The sequence below is a fragment of the Eumetopias jubatus genome, unplaced genomic scaffold (assembly GCF_037043125.1).
Source record: "Eumetopias jubatus isolate StellerSeaLion01/CBP00866 unplaced genomic scaffold, mEumJub1_p1.0 scaffold_11, whole genome shotgun sequence".
Taxonomy (NCBI): Eukaryota; Metazoa; Chordata; class Mammalia; order Carnivora; family Otariidae; genus Eumetopias; species Eumetopias jubatus.
In genome coordinates, this window is record NW_028274817.1 from 115,997,347 (window position 1) to 116,020,399 (window position 23,053).

At 38.1% G+C, this 23,053-nt stretch overlaps 2 protein-coding genes across 4 annotated transcripts in view; one reads left to right on the forward strand and one right to left on the reverse strand.

Annotated features, from left to right (window-relative positions):
- MOSPD2 (motile sperm domain containing 2) overlaps positions 1-812 on the reverse strand; it is a 57,998-nt gene extending 57,186 nt beyond the window's left edge. The window contains exons 1-2 of one of the 2 annotated variants that reach the window (XM_028115071.2): positions 662-812; positions 436-505 (exon numbers count right to left, since the gene is read on the reverse strand). In XM_028115071.2, coding sequence (XP_027970872.1) covers positions 436-505; positions 662-670 — 79 coding nt within the window. In that variant the 5' untranslated portion in view covers positions 671-812. The remainder of the gene's footprint in view (positions 1-435; positions 506-661) is intronic. The other variant, XM_028115070.2, reaches the window with a different exon arrangement.
- A 350-nt stretch (positions 813-1,162) lies between these two features.
- Positions 1,163-23,053, forward strand: part of FANCB (FA complementation group B) — a 74,336-nt gene continuing 52,445 nt past the window's right edge. For both annotated transcript variants that reach the window (XM_028115090.2, XM_028115089.2), the window contains exons 1-4: positions 1,163-1,242; positions 8,798-9,815; positions 13,252-13,404; positions 14,132-14,224. In XM_028115090.2, the coding sequence (XP_027970891.2) occupies positions 8,868-9,815; positions 13,252-13,404; positions 14,132-14,224 (1,194 nt within the window). In that variant the 5' untranslated portion in view covers positions 1,163-1,242; positions 8,798-8,867. The remainder of the gene's footprint in view (positions 1,243-8,797; positions 9,816-13,251; positions 13,405-14,131; positions 14,225-23,053) is intronic.

Below are 23,053 nucleotides of genomic sequence, written 5' to 3' on the forward strand. Positions count from 1 at the left end.
GAAGTGGAATTAGGCAAAATATCCAAGGAATTTGTATCCCCAATTAAGTACACGTGAAAAGCATTATGGCGGTTTCCAGATTCTTTTTCTCCATTGTTGCTGGTGAAAGGTCAGCAGAGAAACCGTGTACTGGACAGTGTCACCTGTGCCGTGGGCCTTGAAAGTGTCCTGCAAGTTCCACAAACTCGAGATGCTAGAAAGTCACTAATTTCCAACTTACATTAACCCTTTAGGAAGCAATGGGCGTATCACCTGCCCAGTTGGAGCAGCGTGCATGGCGTGTTACGGAGAAGAAAACCTTGGAAACGTGCAGGGCATCATCACTGTGAGGGTCGAAATGGTCCCTAAAGCTTCCCACAGACACCTGCAAACACCTCTGAAAAGTTAGGGACGCTCATTGCACACCTGCCTCAACATCGAGAACGCGGTACCCACCTGTCACATATTCGGCTTCGAATCTCCGTCGGGTCTCAGAGATGAGCTTGGCTTTATTCTGGGCGTGATACTGAAAGGGAGACACGAAGGGACGCTTAGACACCACGCGCACCACCCCGCTTCCCTTCAGCCCAGCCCACCTGCACCTGGGCGCACAGCCCCCTGGCTTCAGAGGAAGCTTCCGGGTCTGGGGGGAGGGCCGGCAGCGGTGTGGTCGCCTCCTCACCTCGGCCATGGTCGCGGTCGTGGACGTGATTTCGATCGCCGTGGCCACCTTCCGACCGGCCCGAATATCTCATCACTGGCCAGGCGGGCCAGGAGGTAGAGAGGGAAGGGCGGGAGGTGGAGACAGTCGCGTGACACCGGGAGGCGGGCGGAAGCGTCGCCGCGTTGTCCAATCCAATGTGGCCGCCTGCGTCTGGAGGCGGAACCAGGTCCCAGTCTGGCTTTCCATTAGCTTCTCGTTTGGGCTCCGCTCCCCCGACGTCCCCTGCACTGCGGACCCGCCTCCGCCTACCGCCGGATCACGGGAGCTTCCCGCGCGGAGCTCCGCCCGAGCAAGCTCCGCCTGCCCTTCGCTTTCACAACATTCCCTGGAGGCCCCGCCCCCTCAGCCTCCCTTGGTAACCGTCTCCTAGCAGGCTCAGCAGGCTCGGCAGGCTCCGCCTCCTCTGCTTTCGACGCAGCCTCCGGCCGGATCTCCCAGGATGCAGCGCGCGGGCGGGAGGTTTGGAGCGGAGGGACCTTGCGCCCACGTAGGGAGTCGGGAACCTGGCGGCTTTAGGACGCAGGGCCTCGCGCGGTGAGGTAGGGCCGGCCAGTCGTCCCTTACCCTTACCTGGTCTTCGCGGGACTGGGCGGCAGAGCTGGGTTGGCTCCCTTCTTTGCGGAATAAGGGGATGGAAGCGAGACTGCCGCGGCCTATGTTCATCATTCTTTGGAATGATGACTAGATTTTAAGTGCTTGCTCTGTAGGATTTTTTCGCTTGAAACTTTCTTCACCCCCGCCTCATCTTTCCCACTTGGAGTGTGAGAAACAATAATCAATAATCAAGGATTATATATGTGAAATCCTTAAACTAAAGCAGTTATATAAAGTTAAAAGATGTAAAACATCTTGCAGTTTATTAATTAGGGTGGTTCTCAATCTGGGGCAATTTTGTCTCCCAGCGGACATCTGACAGTGTCTGGAGATGTTTTCGGTTGTTTTTGTTTGTCACAACCGGGATGGGGTCCTGCTACTGGCATCTAGTGGGTATTGCTAAATAGCCTGCAGCGCACAGGGAGGCCCCTATGACAGTTATCCAGTGCAAAATGACAGTAAGTGCCAAACTTCAGAAAGAGGTTTATAAGGCACTGGAACAATTTTATGGTCGTTGGCTAAAATATTGAAAGGAAATAATTTTGCATTCAATAATACAGGTTTTTTTTAAAAACTGAAAGATACTGAAAACTACAAAGAAATTGCAGGAAGAAAAGTCCCCCTATTTCCACCATCCACAGTCAACCATGATCGACACTTTAGCATCTTGGGCGGAGACATTTTTAATATGCTACAAATTTTTATGGAGAAAAATGGACATATTGTTTAAAAATAATTGAACACATTGTTAAAAAATAACGTTGCAGCTATAGCTAACGTCTCCCTCTGGCTCCACTCCCCTACCTGATATCTATCTCCTTCTCCAGAATAAACAGTCGTTGGAATTTGGCATGAATCTTTACAGAATCTTTGCTCTTTAAATTTTGGACAAGGCTGCCTGGATTTGAATCCTGGCTCCGTCACTTCCTAATTTTAGGCCTTTCAGAAGATTCTTAACCTCCGTTCCTCAGTTTCCCCATCTGTAGAATGGGATAATATTGCCTATAGCATGAGAATGTAGTGAGGAATAAATGAGTCCAAGGTGCTTAGAATAGTACTTGGCACAGAGAAGCACTCAGGGAATGTGGCCTTTGTAGGTAAACAGAAAATATGTAATGTTGTTTTATGTGTTTTGATTTAGATAAATAATGTACCACAGAATACATTTTTCTTCAGCTTAAGTTTTTTCATTTGATTTTTGAAATTTAGCCACGGTGGTATACATAGATCTAATTCATTTTTTTAAAACTGTAATATGATATTCCATCTGTATTTATTCATTCCTCTATTGATGGTCATTGAAGTTTTTTACCTTTTTAATATTACAAACAACAGCACAGTGAACATTCTAGAGCAATGTCTTTGTACATTATTATGTAGGATTGTTTCTCTGGGTTCATATCTAGAAATGAAATTGCTGGATATAGGCCTTTCAGGTGACTGCCAAATTGCCTTCCAAAGTCACCTCTCCCTTTAATTAAGAACTCATAATTATCTCCCAATTGATGGCTCTGCCTCCATTCTCTCCTCACCCCCATCTTCAACACTGTCACCAGGATCTTTATAATTCAGAAGTACAATCCTGTGATTTCTATTTTTGAAATCTTTCAGTGGTGTATCATTGCTTAGAGAAAGTTAGAAGTCCTTAGGGTGACATAGAAAACCTTTAACTTAGTCTTTCCTAATTCTCTTAGTGGATCACCGTTCCCCCATGTTCACCTACATTTCAGATACACTAAGTGTTGTTGGAAAAGGGAAAATAGAGCTTGATTCTGGGTAGGCTCCAACAAATGATGTCCAGTTATATAGGTAGAAAAACGTTTTTAACAGCAGACCTATTCTGTAGCCAAGTTAATTTACTTAGGTAAATAATGTCCTATATGTTATGAAAAGTACATCTATCCGTATTCTTATAAAATTATGTTTAATATTCTTAGGTGAAATTTTTAGTTGGGTATCTTAATTCTACCTTTTTTCCAAAGATACTTTCTATTGCTCACTCTTGATATAGTTTCTTAGAGACATTTTAAGATTTTATCTGCAGATAATATGGTGCTCTTCCTCAACCAGATATATGGTGATCTTCCTCAACCAGACAGGTAGTTTATTTGAAAAGTTCTGAATTTTATGACACCCAGAAGAATTTATTAACGTTTAAAAGGAACATTGTTTATTTAATAGGAGGCAGGTAGGGAAGAGTGGATGAGGGTGATAATTTATTGCCAATCTACTATATTTCTGTTAGCGTGTATTATTTCCCTAGTATATTCATTTTATGTGCAAAATATATACATTCAACTATGATATATGGTAATACAGAACAGGAAAAACTCAAATTAATATGTAGTATTTTATAAATAATCTGCTTCCAACCCTCTCCCCACCCCATTAGCTGCAATAGGAGGTAAAACTTAACCGGTTTGAGTTACCTGTTTTTGTTTTGTTTTGTTTTTCTGTCGTAAGGGTGTAAGCCACAACAGCGTAAGCCACTGTTGTAAGGATAAGTAAAAAGTCAGATGGCCAATAGGCTGGAGTAGTAAGTCTGGTGCCCTGATAATCAGGGTTTGATTAATCAGGGCTTGTTTATATTGGTCTTAGAACCTCTAAATTGATCTTAGTTTCAGTTGTTTCCGTATTATTTTTATCTAAAAAAAGAAAATTACCATTTATTCCATAGGCTTGAAGGTTTGTTTTATGAACATATGCTAAGAACTCTTAAAACAGATGTTGAATCAGTATAAAATAAAATGTACACAGGTATGCAAATTCAATAAGCCTTGAGATTATAGAAAGTTTGAGGAAAAAAATTTATCTTCATAAATAAATATATTAATGACTTCTAATTTTTAACTCTGAAGGTGATCAATTTTAAATAACTTATATTTAAAATGTGCATGGTTTTGCAGTAGTATTTAAAAATAAAGACCTTTCATATAACAGTCTCTAAATCCATGAGAATAAGTTTGCTTTTTTCCTAGAGCTCATGCTAAAAGCATGTTGGGTTAGGATTTTAACAAGGCTTTGAATGCCACGATAAACTTTATAGCAATGGTTTGCAATCTTTTGTCTCTGTGTCATTCATGTGTTCAATTTACAGTGTTTAGCATCTATCTTTCCAGGAAGTAATTCAAGGTTCATACATCTATTGAGAAGGGGGAGAGGGTACATGCAAGGTTTTTGAGGCAGGGGACAGTTACCAGATCAAGTTTATGTTTTAGAGCCATAACTGAGGTAGCAGAAATAAATTGGTAAGTTGGAGGGGAGAGAGCCTAGAGTAAGGAAGATCATTTTAAGAAACTTTTTCATCAACCTAAGTGAGAGTTGAGAGCCTGAACTACTGTAGTGGCAGTTGGAACAGAGTTGGAAGATAGTGGTTTCTAAGTTAAGGAAGTTGCTGGTAGCATTAAAAGAAGAGAATGTAAGGGGTCTGATTTTCTTAAGTCATAACTTTATCAAGGTGCAATAATACATACTCTAGAGTTTAGTAAAGGGGGATATTCTGCTGGCCTTTCAGCAGTCACATTCTCCTGTCATATTCAGATATTGGTGAACCAGAGCACTGAGTTGATTCAACATTAGTTGTGACATTTAATACTAAAATAACAAATGTTATTACGTTTGATGGAGTCACTGAGTTCCCCAAGTCTGTTCTCGTTTTGCAGAATTCTTTTTTCTTTTGTTCAGCTTGGTTACTTTCCATTACTCTTCCTTCTAGGTCACTAGTTCATTCCTCTGCTTCTTGCAGCCTGCTGTTCATTCTGTCAAGTGTGTTTCTCATTTCGTTTATTGAGCCCTTTATCTCTGCTATGTTGTTGTCTCTGTATTAAGGGTCTCACTCATTTCTTCCAAAATCCTTTTCTGTATAGAAGTTACTTTTGGTTGTTTTTAGTACTTAAGAAATCTGAAAAAACTTTTCATGTAAATAGGTAGTCAAAGACAAGTTCTTATATCTTTACCTCAGATTCTATCATTTTTTTAAGATTTTTATTTATTTATTAGCGAGAGAAAGCATGAGCAGGGGGAGGGGCAGAGGGAGAAGCAGGCTCCCCGCTGAGCAGGGAGCCCAATGCTATGCGGGGCTCAATCCCAGGACTCTGGGATCATGACCTGAGCTGAAGGCAGACGCTTAACCGACTGAGCTGCCCAGGTGCCCCAGATTATATAATTTTAATGCTAAAAGAACAATGTATCATTTAATGCTGAAAAAGGAAACTTCTTTTAGAAATCTAAGAGACCAGACATATCTGTGGGAAACTTTAAATAAATTATTATTCATACATTTTGTTGTAATACAATATTTATTTCCTTTAAACTAAAAGTTTCATAAGTAAAAGCCACACCTTTGATTTACCTACTTATCTTCTTTACTAATAAAGCTGAAACTACTTTATGATACTTATTGTCCCAGATCTTTGCGTTTATTGCCTAACAACAAACCAGTAAGCCAGTGACTTCTGCTAGTTTGTATTATGATACAGTTTCTCCAGTTAACTTCAAGTAATAGGTTTCATGAAATTCTCAAAAACAATATCATCAATTTAAACAAATTACCAGAGAGGAACGTATTTATCTGTTACTGTATAACAAATTGTTCCCAAATTTAGCAGCTTAAAACAACAAACGTTATCTCAAAATTTCTGAGGATCAAGAATTTGGGAGCAGTTTAGCTTGGTTCTTCTGACTCAGGATCTCTCCAGGGGGCTGACTGGAGCTGGAAGATCTGATCCCAAGAAGACTTACTCACATGGCTGTTGGTAAAAGGCCCCAATCTCTTGCTGACCATTGGCGGGAAGCCATAGTTCCTTGCTGAATGCACATCTCCATGGCGCTGCCTGAGTGTCTTAATAATATGGCAGGTGGCTTCCCTCATTGCAGGTGATCCAAGGAGCTGGTCAACAAGGAAGCCACAATGTTCTGTGACCCAGTCTCGGAAGTCTCATGTCGTCCCTTCTACCATATTCTTTTGGCTAGAAGTGAATCATAATGACCAGCCCTCACCCAAGGAGAGGAGAATTAAGTGCCACTTCTTGATGGAAGGAATTTCAAAGAATTTGTGAACATCGTTTAAAACTATAACAAATGATGTATTTGGAAATTAGACAATAAGCCACGGCATCTCCAATTTGAAAGCAGATGCTGACTAATCAAGTCTGCATTTTAATAGAATTGCCTCTAAATTAAAGTCATTTCTACAAAATGCTACATTAAGTTAAATTTGTAGATGGTTCAGTGATACTTTTTTCTAATTGGACTCTTGGTAGATTTTTATAATAAAAGAACAAAACCTAAGCCTTTGCAGTTTGTTTCTCATTCAGCAGAGGAAAACATTATTACTTAATTGCAAATGACCTAGTTTTCTGAAATAGTTGAATTTTCTGGTGTAAATGATCCACAAGTATGAGAAAAGAAAGAGTATGAGTTAGAGTTATTTATAGTGGAGAGGGACCTTTCAGCATTCACAAACTGTTAAGTCAACTGTTCTGATGTTTCAAAAGTTAGGTACTATATAAACCAGAGTGGCCATGATGATGATGATAATCACAATGGTAGCAGCTAAGCTTTATCAAGCATTTTCTATGTGTCAGGTTCTATTTTAAGTGGGTTATATTTGTTAATTTCAATACCTTGTGGGGTAGTACTTCACCCCATTGTATGTGGATATGTGGCATAGAGGGATTAAGTAACTTGCCCAAAGTCATACCTCTAGTAAGAGGCAGACCAGGCCCACCATTCACATAGTTCTCTAGGCTCTCCAGCCATGTGCAGTTCATAGTGTATGCTGAGCTTTCTACAACTGTTAAAGGAGTGACTCTGCATATATAGCCACTGAGTAGAGATCAACATCTTTCTCTTATATGTGTGTTCACTGTAAGGGGTGTTCCCTTGTAATTTTGTTTTTTTGCTGTTAGATTTGGCCTGTGTTCTTTTTTAAACTTTATTTTTACCATTGAAGTATAATTGACATGTTGTATGTTTCAGGTGTACAGCATATTGATTCAATAATTCTATACATTATTCAGTGCTCACCATGATAAGCATAGTCACCATACAACGTTATTATAAATTACTGACTACATTCCTTAGGCTGTGCTTTTCATGTCCATGACTTATTTATAAGTGGAAGTATGTACCTTTTAATCCCCCTCATCTATTTTGCCCGTTTCCCCACTGACCTCTGCTCTGGCAGTTTGTGCTATGTATTTAAGTGTCTGTTTTTTTGTTTATTTTGTTTTTTAGATTCCATGTGAGTGGAATCCTATAACATTTATCTTTCTCTGACTTATTTCACTTCATATAATATCCTGTAGGTTCCAGGTGTCCATCAACAGATGAATGGATAAAGAAGGTTGTGTGTGTGTGTGTGTGTGAGAGAGAGAGAGAGAGAGAAGTGGAATATTACTCAGCCATACAAAAGAACGAAATCTTGCCATTTGTGATGCCGTGGGTGTTCCTTTGTTCTTCATTCTACTTTACTAATTCTCTCAGGTTGCCTTGCTTATAACCAGTGTTCAGAGCAAGGGGATGCATGCCAGAACAGTGTGGTAGTTAAAAGTGTAGGCTTAGGAGTCAGAGGGCCCATCTTCCAAATCTAGTGCCATTGCCGATTATTGTTGTAACCTTGGAAAATTTTCTGACCTCAGTTAAAATAATAATAAGTTTTCTCAGTTGAAAGATGTGATAATAATACTTACTTTAAAAGAATAGTTGTAAGCATTAAATGAAATTATGTATTGTACCTGGCATATAAGCCTGAATAATTGATAGCTATTATTTAATTCTTGTGTTCATTATAATATTACTAATCTTCTAGTTTTTTCTACTTGGAATAGGAATAGTGACTTTCTTAAGGTCCTAGAGCTGCACTGTTTTTGCAAAGTAAGATTTAATATTGTATTTCTGTTACTTCTGTGGAGATTTTTTTAAACCATGGTATAGAATCTCCTGTTTTTCTTTCTGGGCTTTTATTTTGGCCATAGAGGCTGTATGAGCTCCTGTTTCAGGAAAGCAGGACCCCAAGTGCCTGGGTTGTTGTAGCACTCAATATGAGTCACTGACTACTTAATTGTCATTGTTGAGGGTGTAAGGCTGAAAGGAAAAACCCAGGTTTGAGGTAACAGGGTAGAAGATGGTGGAGGGGGAAGAAAATAGGAAAACCAGATCAGGTTGGTAGGTTTGAAAGAGAGGCAGAAGTGGAACCCTTAAGAAATCCCCTGAACCAGAAAGAACATCTTCAGGCACTTTCAATGGACCACGCACAGCTTTTAATAGCTGCTGTTAACACATTCATATCTTTTGTGATGTGGTTATTTGCATTGTTTGCAAACTGTTTTTTAACTGTACAGAAATGATACTTGGGATGTGGTTTTTTGATAAGTGTAACATTGTTAAGATAGCATAAAAAGCTACAACTTATAGTTATCTATGTGATAATTCTCTGGCAGAAATGTGTTTTCTTTTCAACTGCCTACTTGATGGTAGTTTTCCTCATTACATTTTTAGGTTTAAAAGCATCAGCTGGAATCAATTTGCCTTCGAAAATTGGACCGACACAAAGACTTGATATTGTGGAATGACTAGCAAACAAGCAATGTCATCTAATGAACAAGAAATGCTCTTGTGTCATAATGGGGAAGTCCTTATTTTTCGATTGTCTAAGGGAGATTTTAAAGGTAAAGAGCCTGCAAAAATATCCATGTTACATGTCAGAAGAATGGTATTTGACAGAAGAACAAGAGCATTTGTTCAGAAGTCCACTGGATTCTTTACACTAAAGGAAGAAAATTCTCATTTAAAAATTATGTGTTGCAACTGTGTGTCAGATTTCAGAACTGGAATTAATCTCCCTTATATTATGATACAATGCAATAAAAAGAATAACATCTTCAGATATTTTCTTCTATTTCTTCACAGTACCAATAAATTTGAAAAGCGTTTGAGCTTTAGACTAAGCCATGAGTTGAAGGATGGTGTAAGGGTCTTTAGTGGCCCTTTAGTTTTATGGAGACATGTCAAAACATTCTACTGTATCTCTTCTCAAACTGGCAAAATTGTTACTGTGTCTCTTAATTTTTCCTCTGTTGAGTGGGCAGGGGAGATTGAAAATCTAGGTATGGTTTTGTTAGGACCAAAGACATGTTTTTTTTCAGAGGAAGGATGCACTCAAAAGCTTTCAAAATCAGATTATGCAATTTGGAATACCAAATTTTGTGTATACTCCCTTGAAAATGAAGAAGTAATAAGTGACGCATACATTATCCCTCCTGCTTATAGCAGTGTAGTAACTTATGTGCATGTCTGTGCAATGGAGATTGTCAACAATCAGTTAAGAATGGCTCTGATTGCCCTTACTCGAAAGAATCAGCTGATTTCATTTCAAAATGGGACTCCTAAAAGTGTGTGCCAGCTTCCATTTGGAGATCCTTGTGCAGTTCAACTTATGGATTCAGGCAGAGGAGACCTTTTCGTCATATCCTTTAGGTCCAGTAATGCTTGTGCCGTTTGGAAAAAGAACTTTCAGGTACAGTACTTATTCTTATAATCATTCAGTTGGTGTAGCCTTAGACCTTTTAAGCATTTATGTTTCAGAGAGTGTGTCCTGGAATCTTTTTTTTTTTAAGATTTTATTTATTTATTTGGGAGAGAGAGATAGCAAGAGAAAGCACAAGTAGGGTGAGGGTGTGGGGAGGGAGGAGCAGAATCCCTGCTGAGCAGAGACGTGGGATTGAGCCCTGTGTTGGGCTCCACACTGGGCACGGAGCCTGCTTAAAAGATTCTCTCTCCTCTCCCACTGCTGCTCCCCCTGCATGTACTTGCTCTCTCTCTCTCTCTCTAAAAAAAATAAATTTAAATTTTTGAAAGAAAATAATTTGAAAGTACCCTATTTTATTTTGAAAGCAATCTTTAAAAAGCATATTGTACTTTTATTTGAAGGTTATTTGGAAGGTAACATTTTCTGTCTTTCTCTACTCTCTTTGCCTTTCCAGAAATGGTAGCAGGGAAACATCTAGTATAACCTATAATCCTTACTGGGGTCAGGATTATGGGAAGAGCACACTTGGTTTGAATCCCAACTGAGCCACTTACTAGTCTTACCTTAAGGAATGTGTTTAATTTTTGTGAACTCATTTTCTATCTTTATGAAATTGGGATCATCCTGCCTCTGAGAGGAGAGAATTAAAGAAAATGACATTGTAAAGTGTCTTGCACAGTGCTTGGCACACAGGAGAAGCTCAGTAAGTAGCTATTATTATGTTATGCAAGGGCTAGGACTGTCATCACTGACTTGCACCTACCTGAGGTCCCTTATTCACCTGCATAAGGAAAAACAGTCCCCTTGTGCATCATTAATTCAGTGTAATATAGTCCTCACGCACTTTAAGTGGGTCCCCTGCTTGGATGCTGTAGAGCTCTGCCACTAACATATTACCCAAAGAGGGATACCATGCCCCTCTCTGTAAGTAAGCCTGTAAACTGCTGGTTGGCTTTCCTGCCTTGAAATTGTGTTCTAGGTTTCTTTCTCTACAATGGACCATCATCCTTTGCACAAGTTACTGACCTAAGTCCCTACTGACACATCTCTTAAGCTACTTCTTTAGGGATTCTGTACATCTAAGCTGTTTACAAATGCCCTGTATTGAAAGCTCTGGAATTACACCCTGATATCCACAAATTCAGTGCTCATAAATTGCTTTGGTAACCTTGCTACTCTGAGAATTTTGCAGCTCTTGGCTTTACCTTGGTGTTACATTTATATTCACCCACTTAAAAAATATATATCGTAGGGTAAAATATGCAATGACTTTAAAAGCAGGAATAAAGCCTAAGAATCAACAATAAAGGGGGAGGAGAGATAACTATGTCAGAAAACCTGGGTTAAGGGAAGTGATTGCATTTGAGGAATTATACTTAGTTTAGTAGTTAGGACAAAAAAAACACAAATATAGCAGGTTTTACAACTGAATGGAACATACTATCAAGGGAAATTTTTTTTTTCTGACATTGAGTTCTGAGAGGAATTTACTGTTTGTGGTATTATGTAAGAGGTTTTGAATAATAAAGTGAATATGTTATTGAATAATAAAATGGTGTCTCTGATAGCAGTTTTGCTCCAAAATGGGAAAAAAATAATAGACACAATCTTCCTTTGGGTTAGCTATGGATTCATCCAACCATCCTTTTACTACCTCATTCTATAAAGGAATTAAGGCAGCTTAAAAGACAAAGTACAAACAAGCATAAATTAGAATAAATACTGAAAATCAAGGTTAGCACGTTCTCAGATCAGCCCTTCATAAAAGCCCCAGGTATAATGTTTAATCTAGTGATAGAACTTGAAACAGCTGAGTCTAGACAAATGCCTGATTAACTTTTCTCTTAGGTTTTCTCTCTCGAGTAGAAATTGTCTCTGTAAGTTTTGACAAGAATCTGTGTAGCAGGTAAAACTGAATCATTGTCAAGTATACCTAAAACAGATACTGGTATGTTGTAGATAGAGGTTAGTATGTTCTAGAGATGTGCTCTCTAATATGGTAGCCTCTAGCCACGTGTAATTATTCGACATTTGGAATGTGGCTCGTCTGAATTGGAATGTGCTATAAATGTCAAATACATACCAGATTTTAAAGGCTTAGTAAAAATGATAGGAAAATATCTAGTTAATAATTTTATTGATAATATTGAATTGAAATGATACTATTTTGGATATAGCAGATCAAATTACATATAAAATTAAATATATATGCCTTGCATTGTTGCTCTCCTATATTTGGACAGCACTATTCTAGAGCTGTAGATTGTAAATGTGTGTGTGCATACATGAGTGCATAGCTCTATTGTGTTTGCATGTTGAACACATTCTTTTTTTAAAAAAAATTATTAGAGAGAGTGCACATGTAAGTGGGGGGAGGGGTAGAGGGAAAGAAATCTCAAGCAGACTCCCCACTGAGCACGGAGCTGATGCCAGTCTCCATCTCATGACCCTGAAATCATGACTTGAGCCGGAATCAGGAGTTGGATGCTCAACCAACTCAGCCACCCAGGTGCCCCTGTTGAGCACATTCGTACTATTAATGTCTTCACATAGTTCATTGTACTCCATGATACTCATGGTAGGGGTGGGGTGGGAGGAAGGGAGGATATGGGTATACAAATAAGCTTTCTCCCTGCATAAGTGAGAAATCCTGGCTTTGGAAATTAACCTTATATGGTTTGGTTATATAGATTGAAGTCTTACTTATAGTCTTGCTCTAATACATGCCACCCTCTATCATCTAGATGATGTGTCTCTGCTACTGCTAGGATTCTGAGCAGGAGTTTTAGGTTTTCTGTCTGAGGGAGAAGGGATAGCTGATCCCCATGGTATTAGTTTTCCAGGGGACCAGTTTGGAGACTTTCAGCTTCATGGACCTTTACGAAGTTGTCTTCTATTTTAAACTTGGGGTCCCATGTTCAGGTATAAACTGATCAAATCATTCCAGTGGGCTAGGACGGTTCTAGGTACATCACTAGTAGGATCCCTTCCCACTCTGTGTCCCTAATAATGGCTATGTTCTCTTCCACCAAAGTTTAGTGTATTAAGTTTGTCTTGACTCTTAAAAGTTATTCTGCTTCAAGAACTTTTGAGTGTTTACCACTACTTTCTAGTTACCTAGAGTTTCCGAAATAGTCATGAGAAGTTTAGAATTTATAAATCATAATAAAATTTTAATATAGAAATCAGGAATGTGACAGACACTGGACAAACATTTGATAAAATATTAAAGTATCTTGCTATTTGTAAAATTGTTGTAACTCCTTATGTTGTCTGATCCCCCAATATCTTTAGTTTTTAGTGTTTACCATTTTCATTACTTGTTTATAAGATTGAAGAGGACACATTACACCTACATGCAACAAAAGAGTTTAGTTTATTTCACATCTGATTTTTTTTTTCTTTTCCACTCTCTTTCTTTCAGGTTGCTGCCAAGTGGGAAAAAATTAGCTCAGTACTGATAGATGACTTTATAGGAACTGGAAGTGAACAAGTACTGCTAGTTTTTCAGGAGTCCTTGAATTCAGATTGCCTGAGTTCATTTACAATAACAGATCTTGGCTACATAAACTATTCAGTAAGTTCTGTATACTTTTTATATATTTAAGAACCATTTTAGAAAGTTGAAGCGCTTTAAAGCTTTTGACCCACTGTTACAATGTTTGTAATTTCATACTTACAGTAAACGTTTTGAACTTTAAAAATACGTAGAATGCATTTTTGAAATTATACATTGACTCTCCTTTCAATAAATGTTATACAAATTGACTATGCTTTTGATATAAATTTGAAATATAGTGATAGTAACACTGTAAATGAACTTCATTGTTGCTTCTGAAAGACACATTTTATACCGGTAAACGTGATAACATTGGATTAATTAAGGAGTAAAATAAAATTAACCTGCTTTATTAAAAGAAGTAACCGTTCATAGTATGTTAAGAGCTTGGGCAGAAGGGAAATAATACCCATGAAGTTTCAGATCTGTATAAAATATCTGAGTCTGTGTTTTTCCCTAATAAAATGAAGATAATTCTTATTTTCCCTAGTTGTGGGATTTTATAAAAATCTAGTAAGCTGATATTTTTGAAGCAGTATATAAATGTTAGGTTGGTGGTGATAATAATAGCAATTTTTTCTAGTTACAAGAAGTGATGGGGAAATACATATTTTTTGTCTCTTATCTAATAGTGTGTAACATGGAAAACTGCCCTTTGGATAAACTTTAATTGTATTTTGTTAATCTTATAAATTTTCAATTTATTTCAAAATTTGTTTTAGTGTATTTTTTTTTTATTTCTTAGAGTGAAACATTGGATTGCAATGAAGATGACTTATATGAAGGCAAAGAACAGAATCGTTATTTGATAGTTCCACCTCTGGAAAGAGGATTGAAAGTTAGTGTCTATGTTTGCTATTTGTTTTGCCTTTTTGGGTTAGTGCTGTTCTAAATGATGGAAAGAACATTGAAAGAAAGGATCTTAATGTGGGAAAAAATGGTATTTCAAAGAATCTTTCCCTTTTTAATACTTCTGTAAAAACTATTATGCCATTACTTATAAACGTATTATCTAAAAATGATACCTTTTTTGTGGTAGGACTGTAAATTTAATAAGACTCGTAAGATAAAATACATGAAGCTCACTTTTGAAAACACATTTTTTTCTGGTCTTAAGGATCAGTATATCACAGTATCTCTTTTAAAGGAGCATCAAATATGATGACTCATAACATGTTCCAAACATGAACAGTTTGCCTTCAAATTTTCCATACAAAGCTCTCTGAAAAAGTTTTTGGTTTTTTCCAAGTGTATGAAGGTAATGCATATTCCCTGTAAAATACTCAGACCATACAAAGAAATATTAAAAAGAAACTAATAATTACCTATGAGTCCACTACTGAGATATAACCCATTTTAACACTTTGGCATATATATTCCTGTAGATTTTTTTAATGAATATATGCAAATTTATGTAGAAATGTGATTATAAGATATATGTTCTTTTGTAACCTGCCTGTTTTCATTCATAAAAATTTTTAAGTATTCCAAAAAGTTCAAAGAACAGCACTGTAGTTTTCTCTAATCCTCACATGGATTCAACTGTTTGTACTTCTTAGAAAAATTCCGTTTTCCTCATCTGTGCTTGTGTGGCATATGCATGTGTGTATGTACATTTTTGCGGAACCCATTTGAAAGTTCCAAATATGATAACTTCGCTCCTATATATTTTAGCAGGGATTGCCTAAAAAATAAGGACATTCTCCTATGTAAACACACCATACTATTATTACAGTTAGAAAATTATTAATAATCTCGTTTTTTATGTTATGTTATGATAGTTACCATACAGTACATCATTAGTTTTTGATGTAGTGTTCCGTGATTCATTGTTTGCGTATAACACCCAGTGCTCCATGCAGTATGTGCCCTCCTTAATACCCATCACCAGGCTAACTCATCCCCCCTGTCCCCTCTAAAACCCTCAGTTTGTTTCTCAGAGTCCATAGTCTTTCATGGTTCATCTCCCCCTCTGATTCCCCCCCTTCATTTTTCCCTTCCTTCTCCTAATGTCCTCCCTGCTATTCCTTATGTTCCACAAATAAGTGAAACCATATGATAATTAACTTTCTGTGTTTGACTTATTTCACTTAGCATAACCTCCTCCAGTCCCATCCATGTTGATGTAAAAGTTGGGTATTCATCCTTTCTGATGGCTGAGTAATATTCCATTGTATATATGGACCCCATCTTCTTTATTCATTCATCTGTTGAAGGGCATCTTGGCTCCTTCCACAGTTTGGCTATTGCGGACATTGCTGCTGTGAACATCAGGGTGCATGTGGCCTTTCTTTTCACTACATCTGTATCTTTGGGGTAAATATCCAGTAGTGCAGTTGCTGGGTCATAGGGTAGCTCTATTTTTAATTTTTTGAGGAACCTCCACACTGTTTTCCAAAGTGGCTGTACTAACTTGCATTCCCACCAATAGTGTAAGAGGGTTCCCCTTTCTCCACAACCAATCCAACATTTGTTGTTTCTTGCCTTGTCAATCTTTGCCCTTCTAACTGGTGTAAGGTGGTATCTCAATGTGGTTTTGACTTGAATTTCCCTGATGGCTAATGATGATGAAATTTTTTCATGTGTCTGTTAGCCATTTGTATGTCGTCTTCAGAGAAGTGTCTGTTCATATCCTCTGCCCATTTTTTGACTTATTTGTTTTTTTGGGTGTTGAGTTTGAGAAGTTCTTTATAGATCTTGGATATTAGCCCTTTATCTGTAGTGTCATTTGCAAATATCTTCTCCCATTCTGTGGGTTGCCTCTTTGTTTTGTTGACTGTTTCCTTTGCTGTGCATAAGTTTTTTATCTTGATGAAGTCCCAATAGTTTATCTTTGCTTTTGTTTCCCTTGCCTTTGGAGGCATGTCTTGAAAGAAGTTGCTGTGGCCAATGTCGAAGAGGTTACTGCTTATGTTCTCCTCCAGGATTTTGATGGATGGATTCCTGTCTCACATTGAGGTCTTTCATCCACTTAAGAGTTTATCTTTGTGTATGTTGTAAGAGAATGGTCGAGTTTCATTCTTCTGTATATAGCTGTCCAATTTTCCCAGCACCATTTATTGAAGAGACTGTTTTTTTTCCATTGCACATTTTTTCCTGCTTTGTTGAAGATTATTTGACCATAAGAGTTGAGGGTTCATATCTGGGCTCTCTATTCTGTTCCATTGGTCAATGTGTCTGTTTTTGTGCCAGTACCATGCTGTCTTGGTGATCACAGCTTTGTAATAGACCGTGAAATCAGGCAACGTGATTCCCCCAGCTTTGTTTTTCTTTTTCAACATTTCCTTGGCGATTCAGGCTCTTTCCTGATTCCATGCAAATTTTAGGATTGTTTGTTCCAGCACTTTGAAAAATGCTGTTGGTATTTTGATTGGGATGGTGTTGAAAGTATAGATTACTTTGGGCAGCATAGACTTTTTTTGTAAATTTTTTATTGTTATGTTAATCACCATACATTACATCATTAGTTTTTGATGTAGTGTTCCATGATTCATTGTTTGTGCATAAGACCCAGTGCTCCATGTGGGCAGCACAATTTTAACAATGTTTATTCTTCCGATCCTTGAGCATGGAATGTTTTTCCATCTTTTTGTGTCTTCTTCAATTTCTTTCATGAGTGTTCTGTAGTTCCTAGAGTATAGGTCCTTTACCTCTTTGGTTAGGTTTATTCCGAGGTATCTTATGGTTTTTGGTGCTATTGTAAATGGAATCGTTTCTCTAATTTCTCTTTCTATAGTTGCATTGTTAGTGTATAAGAAAGCAACTGATTTCTGTGCATTGATTTTGTATCCTGCCACATTACTGAATTGGTGTATGAGTTCTAGTAATTTGGGGGTGGATCTTTTGGGTTTTCCACATAAAGTATCATGTCATCTGTGAAGAGAGAGAGTTTGACTTCTTCTTTGCCAGTTTGAATACTTTTTATTTCTTTTTGTTGTCTGATTGCTGTTGCTAGGACTTCTAGTACTATGTTGAACAATAGTGGTGAGAGTGGGCATCCTTGTCGTGTTCCTGATCTTAAGGGAAAGGCTCTCAGCTTTTCCCCATTGATAATGATATTTGCTGTGGGTTTTTCCATAGATGGATTTTATGAACTTGAGGAATGTTCCCTCTATCCCTATACTCTGAAGAGCTTTAATCAGGAAAGGATGCTGTATTTTGTCAAGTGCTTTTTCTGCATCAATTGAGAGGACCATATGGTTCTTCTCTCTCCTCTTCTTAATGTGTTCTATCACATTGATTGATTTGCGAATGTTGAAACACCCTTGCATCCCAGGGATAAATCCCACTTGGTAATGGTGGATGATCCTTTTAATGTACTGTTGGATCCAATTAGCTAGGATCTTGAGAATTTTGGCATCCATAGTCATCAGGGATAGTGCCAGAAATTCTCCTTTATGACGGAGTCTTTGTCTGGTTTGGGGATTAAGGTAATGCTGGCCTCATAGAATGAGTCTGCAAGCTTTCCTTCTGTTTCTGTTTTTTGAAACAGCTTCAGGAGAATAGGTATTATTTCTTCTTTGAATGTTTGGTAGAATTCCCCAGGGAATCTATCAGGTCCTGGACTCTTATTTTTTGGGAGGTTTTTGATCACTGCTTCAATCTCATTACTGGTTAGTGGTCTATTCAGGTTATCAACTACTTCCTGTTTCAGTCTTGGTAGTTTATAGGTTTCCAGGAATGCATCCATTTCTTCCAAGTTGCTTAATTTATTAGCATATACGTGGTAATAATTTCTGATAATTGTTTCTATTTCCTTGATGGTAGTTGTGATCTCTCCCCTTTCGTTCATAAATTTAATTTGGGTCCTTTCTCTTTTCTTTTGGATAAGTCTGGCCAGTGGTTTATTGATCTTATTAACTCTTTCAAAGAACCAGCTTCTAGTTTTGTTGATGTGTTCTATTGTATTTGTGGTTTCTAATTCAATGATCTCTGCTCTAATCTTAATTATTTCCCTTCTCGTGTGTGGGTTAGGCTTAATTTGTTGTTGATTCTCCAGTTCTTTAAGGTGTAAAGATAGTTTGTGTGTTCAGGGTTTTTCTGGTTTTTTGAGTGATGCTTGGATGGCTATGTATTTCCCCCTTAGGACTGCCTTTGCTGTTTCCCATAGGTTTTGGACCGATGTGTTTTCATTCTCATTGGATTCCATGAATTGTTTAAGTTCTTCATTGATTTCCTGGTTGACCCAGACATTCTTAGGCAGGATGGTCTTTAGCTTCCAAGTGTTTGAATTTCTTCCAAACTTTCTTGTGATTGAGTTCCAGTTTCAAAACATTGTGGTCTGAGAATATGCAGGGAATAATCTCAGTCTTTTGGTATTGGTTGAGACCTGATTTGTGACCCAGTATGTGGTCTATTCTGGAGAAAGTTCCATGTGCGCTTGAGAAGAATGGGTATCCTGTTGTTTCAGGGTGGAATGTTCTGTATATATCTATGAGGTCCCTCTGGTCCAGTGTGTCATTCAAAGCTCTTGTTTCTTTGTTGATTTTCTGCTTAGATGATCTGTCTCTTGCTGAGAGTGGAGTGTTAAGGTTCCCTACTATTAACGTATTATTATCAATATGTCTCTTTATTTTGGTTAACAGTTGGCTTATGTAGTTGGCTGCTCCCATGCTGGGGTCATAGATACTTACAATTGTTAGATCTTCTTGTTGGATAGACCCTTTAAGAATGATATAGTGTCCTTCTATATCTCTAACTACAGTCTTTAGCTTAAAATCTAATTTGTCTGATATGAGAATTGCTACCCCAGCTTTCTTTTGGGGTCTGTTGGCATGAAAGATGGTTCTCCATCCCTTCACTTTCAGTCTGGATGTATCTTTAGGTTCAAATTGAGTCTCTTGTAGACAGTATATGGATGGGTCCTGTCTTTTTATCCAGTCTGCAACCCTGTGCCATTTTATGGGAGCATTTAGGCCGTTCATGTTGAGAGTGATTATTGAAAGATTATTGTCATCATGTTGCCTGTGAAGTCCTTGTTGCTATAGATTGTCTCTGTAAATTTCTGCTCTCTATCTCTCTCGGGGTCTTTCTCCTTTTATGGAACCCCCCCTTAATATTTCTTGCAGGGCTGGCTTAGTGGTCACTTTCACTTTCTCCCAGTCCTGGAAGCTCTGTATCTCTCCATCCATTCTAAATTTCATTCTAAATGAAAGCCTTGCCAGATAAAGTGTTCTTGGCTGCATTTTCTTCTCATTTAGTACCCTGAATATGTCTTACCAGCCCTTTCTGGCTTGCCAGGTCTCTGTGGCTAGGTCTGACATTATTCTGATGTTCCTCCCTCTGTACATAAGGAATCTCTTCCCCCTAACTGCCCTTAAGATGGTTTCCTTAGTTCTAAGCTTTGCGAGTTTTACTATTACATGCTGGGGCATTGGCCTGTTCTCCTTGATCTTTGGGGGGGGTCCTCTCTGCCTCTAGGACAGGAATGCTGTTTCATTCCCCAGATTAGGGAAGTTCTCAGCTACAGTTTGCTCAAATATATCATCTAGTCCTCTCTCTCTCTCCACCCCCTCAGGGATCCCAATAATTCTGACATTGCAATGTTTCATGGCATCATTTATTTCTCTAATTCTGTTTTCATGGATGTTAAGCTGTTTGTTCCAGGTCTCCTCCTGTTCCTTTTTTTCCGTTTGTCTTCTAGATCACTAACTCCTTCTTCTGCCTCGTTTACCCTAGCTGTTAGATAATGCCGTTTACACTGCATCTCATTTATAGCATTTTTAATTTTTACCTGATTAGCTCTCATTTCTGCCCTTAGAGAAACTATGTTGCCATTAATGTTTTTCTCTAGCCTAGCTATTATTGTCTTCATAACTGTTACCCTGAAGTCCATTTCTGATCTCTTGCTTATATCCATATCCATTTGGGTCTGTGGGAGAGGCCATTGTCTCTGGGTCTTTTCTTTGTTGGAAGTTCCTTCTCCTAGTCATTCTGTTGAGTTGTGGTTGAGGGGATGTACAGTCAAAAATATCAACCACAATCCAGGCAAGGTGAACCCTGAGTTTCTCACTGTCTCCAGATGCCATCAGAAGTTTGCTTGGATGCCATTGCTGCCACCAGTCTACTAGAATGGCCAAAATCCGGAACACTGACAGCACCAAATGCTGGTGAAGATGTGGAGCCACAGGAACTCTCATTCATTGCCTTGAACTCCTGGGTGGGCAAGAAAGCAGGGAGCTCAGCTGGATCTGTGGGTACAGGCACCTGTTCGCTCACCCCCCTCAGAGTTGGGGGTCACCTCTAGATCCCGCTTCAGATCACCAAATAATGTTAACCTTAAATATAAAACTGCCAGTTATCTTACCAACAAAAATGGGTTTGAGACTAGCCGAGAATTGCAAATCCCCAGGAGCAGGATACAGCAAAACCATAGGCAAATCCAGAGAACAAAGGAGAGGAAACAATAATAATCTCTTAATCTTATTCACTATTCATTCTGTATTCAGATGCCTTTAATTGCCACAAAAATGTTTTTTATAGATGCTTTTTTTTTCAGGATCTGTCAGTTTACACTTGCACTTGATTATTATGTCTTATTGGTCTTTTTATCTAGAATAATGCCCCTCCCCACTTTCTTACAATGATACTAATGAGGAGGCCAGGCCAGTTGTCCCTCTTTTTGGATTTGTCTGTTTCCTCGTGTTGTCATTTAACTTTTTCCTCTATCCCTGGCAAACTTTTTTTGTAAAGGGCCAGATAGTAAGTATTTTTACCTTGCAGGTTCTCTAAAAAAATTTTTGCAACTATTTTAATTATGAAAGTGAATTTACTAAATGCTTATTGAACCACAGATATGAATATGGGCAATATATAATAAGATATCATAGGGGGCATAGAACCATAAAGGAAAAGATCAATTACATTAAAAACTTTTGTTCTCTGAACAAAGTAAAATATATAAAAAGACAAGTTATGTAAATAGAAATTGTAACAAGTGACAAAGGATGAATTTCCTTAATGTGAATATGCATTCTGAAACAGTATTCTTGAGAATATAAAGTGGCTCAACCTCCTCAGAAGGAAACTTGTTATTGCTAATAAAATGTGAATTGGGCGTATCTTTTTACTTTCACAGTTTTACTTCTGGAAATCTATTCTAAGGATATACTTGTACAGTAAAGATGATTTTATAGGGATTTTATATAGTATTTAAGGACAACAAAATTCAGTCATTTTAAATATCCATCATTAGGAGTTTGGTAGATCAGTTATAATATCCTTGAACTATAGAATAGTATGCAGCTGTCAAAAAATAAGGTAGATCTTTATACTGATTTAGAAATGTTGCCAAAATAATTTATGAAAGCATGACTTTTAGAAATTCCACCTCTACTAATGTGTTACCTAATTTATTTGGACCAACTCTTCTGATAAAAACAAGTTAAAATCATAGTTGAAATATGTTTTTAAAATCTCCCTAAAAGCTTCAGAATGCTGAAAATGTAAGAATAAGTTATCAGGCCAAACTGTAAAGGCTGGAACCCAGAGAGAACCTAGAGAACACTGTTGCTACTTTTGCCTGGGGGCGTTTGTGTTTAAACTAAAGCAGAAGTACTCTAGACCACTGGCAGAAACAAACATCCCATCCTCTCTCAAAATATACATTTTATCCTAGGCCTCTTATAAATCTCACAAGTAGTTTTTCAAAGAAAATGAACCACTCACAGAATAAGTACATAAATAAGGCATCATGAGCAATTATTCACAGGAAATAACCAAATAGCATATCTATGAGTGAAAAATACATTGAAATAAAAAAGTCTCATCAGATGAGTTTAAGAGTTGACTCAAAGAGATGCAGAGCAAAGAAGCAAACCAAACTGTGTTACAAAAATTGGGAGGGCACGTGCTGTGATGAGCACTGGGTGTTATATGCAATTAATGAATCACTGAACACTACATCAAAAACTAATGATGTACTATACAATGGCTAACTGAACATAATAAAAAAAATAAAGATAAAATCCTAAAAAAACTTGCTCAGAAGGTAGTACAGATTCATAGAAGGAAAATAAGAAAGAAACACAGAGAGAAGGCAGGAGCATATAGAAGTGGTGAATAAGAGTTGCATGTCCATTTTGTTTCAAGTATCCTCATGTTATCACTAGCTCCTAAGTTGGATAAAAATATTTCCAACATTGAAAGTCCTTTTATTTTATTTTTTAAGATTTTGTTTATTTATTTGAGAGAAAGAGAGAGGGAGTATGAGCAGGGTGGGGGGGGGAGAGGGAGAAGCACACTCCCCACTGAGCAAGGAGCCTGACATGGGGCTCAATTCCAGGACCCTGGGATCATGACTCAAGCTGAAGGCAGACGCTTACCAACTGAGCCACCCAACATCCCCTGGAAGGTCTTTTGGAGATTAACAAGTCTACCCCTCCTCCCCCATTTTACATGTGAGGAAACAAATAGCCAGAAAGGTTAAGGACAGGCAGAGCTAGAACCAATGTCTATCTCACCGTTCTTTCCCCTATGGAATTTGTTTCCCACCTGGTTGGAAGAGAACCAGTTGGAGGGGAAATGGGGAGACCAGGACCTTGGAGAAACTTGTGCACATGTACAGGAATGTTCACAGCAGCACTGTTTGTAATAGTCCATGCATGCCTGGACATAACGCAGATGTCCATCAGCAGGAGAAGGGAGAAGCGAGCTGCTATGGTCATAG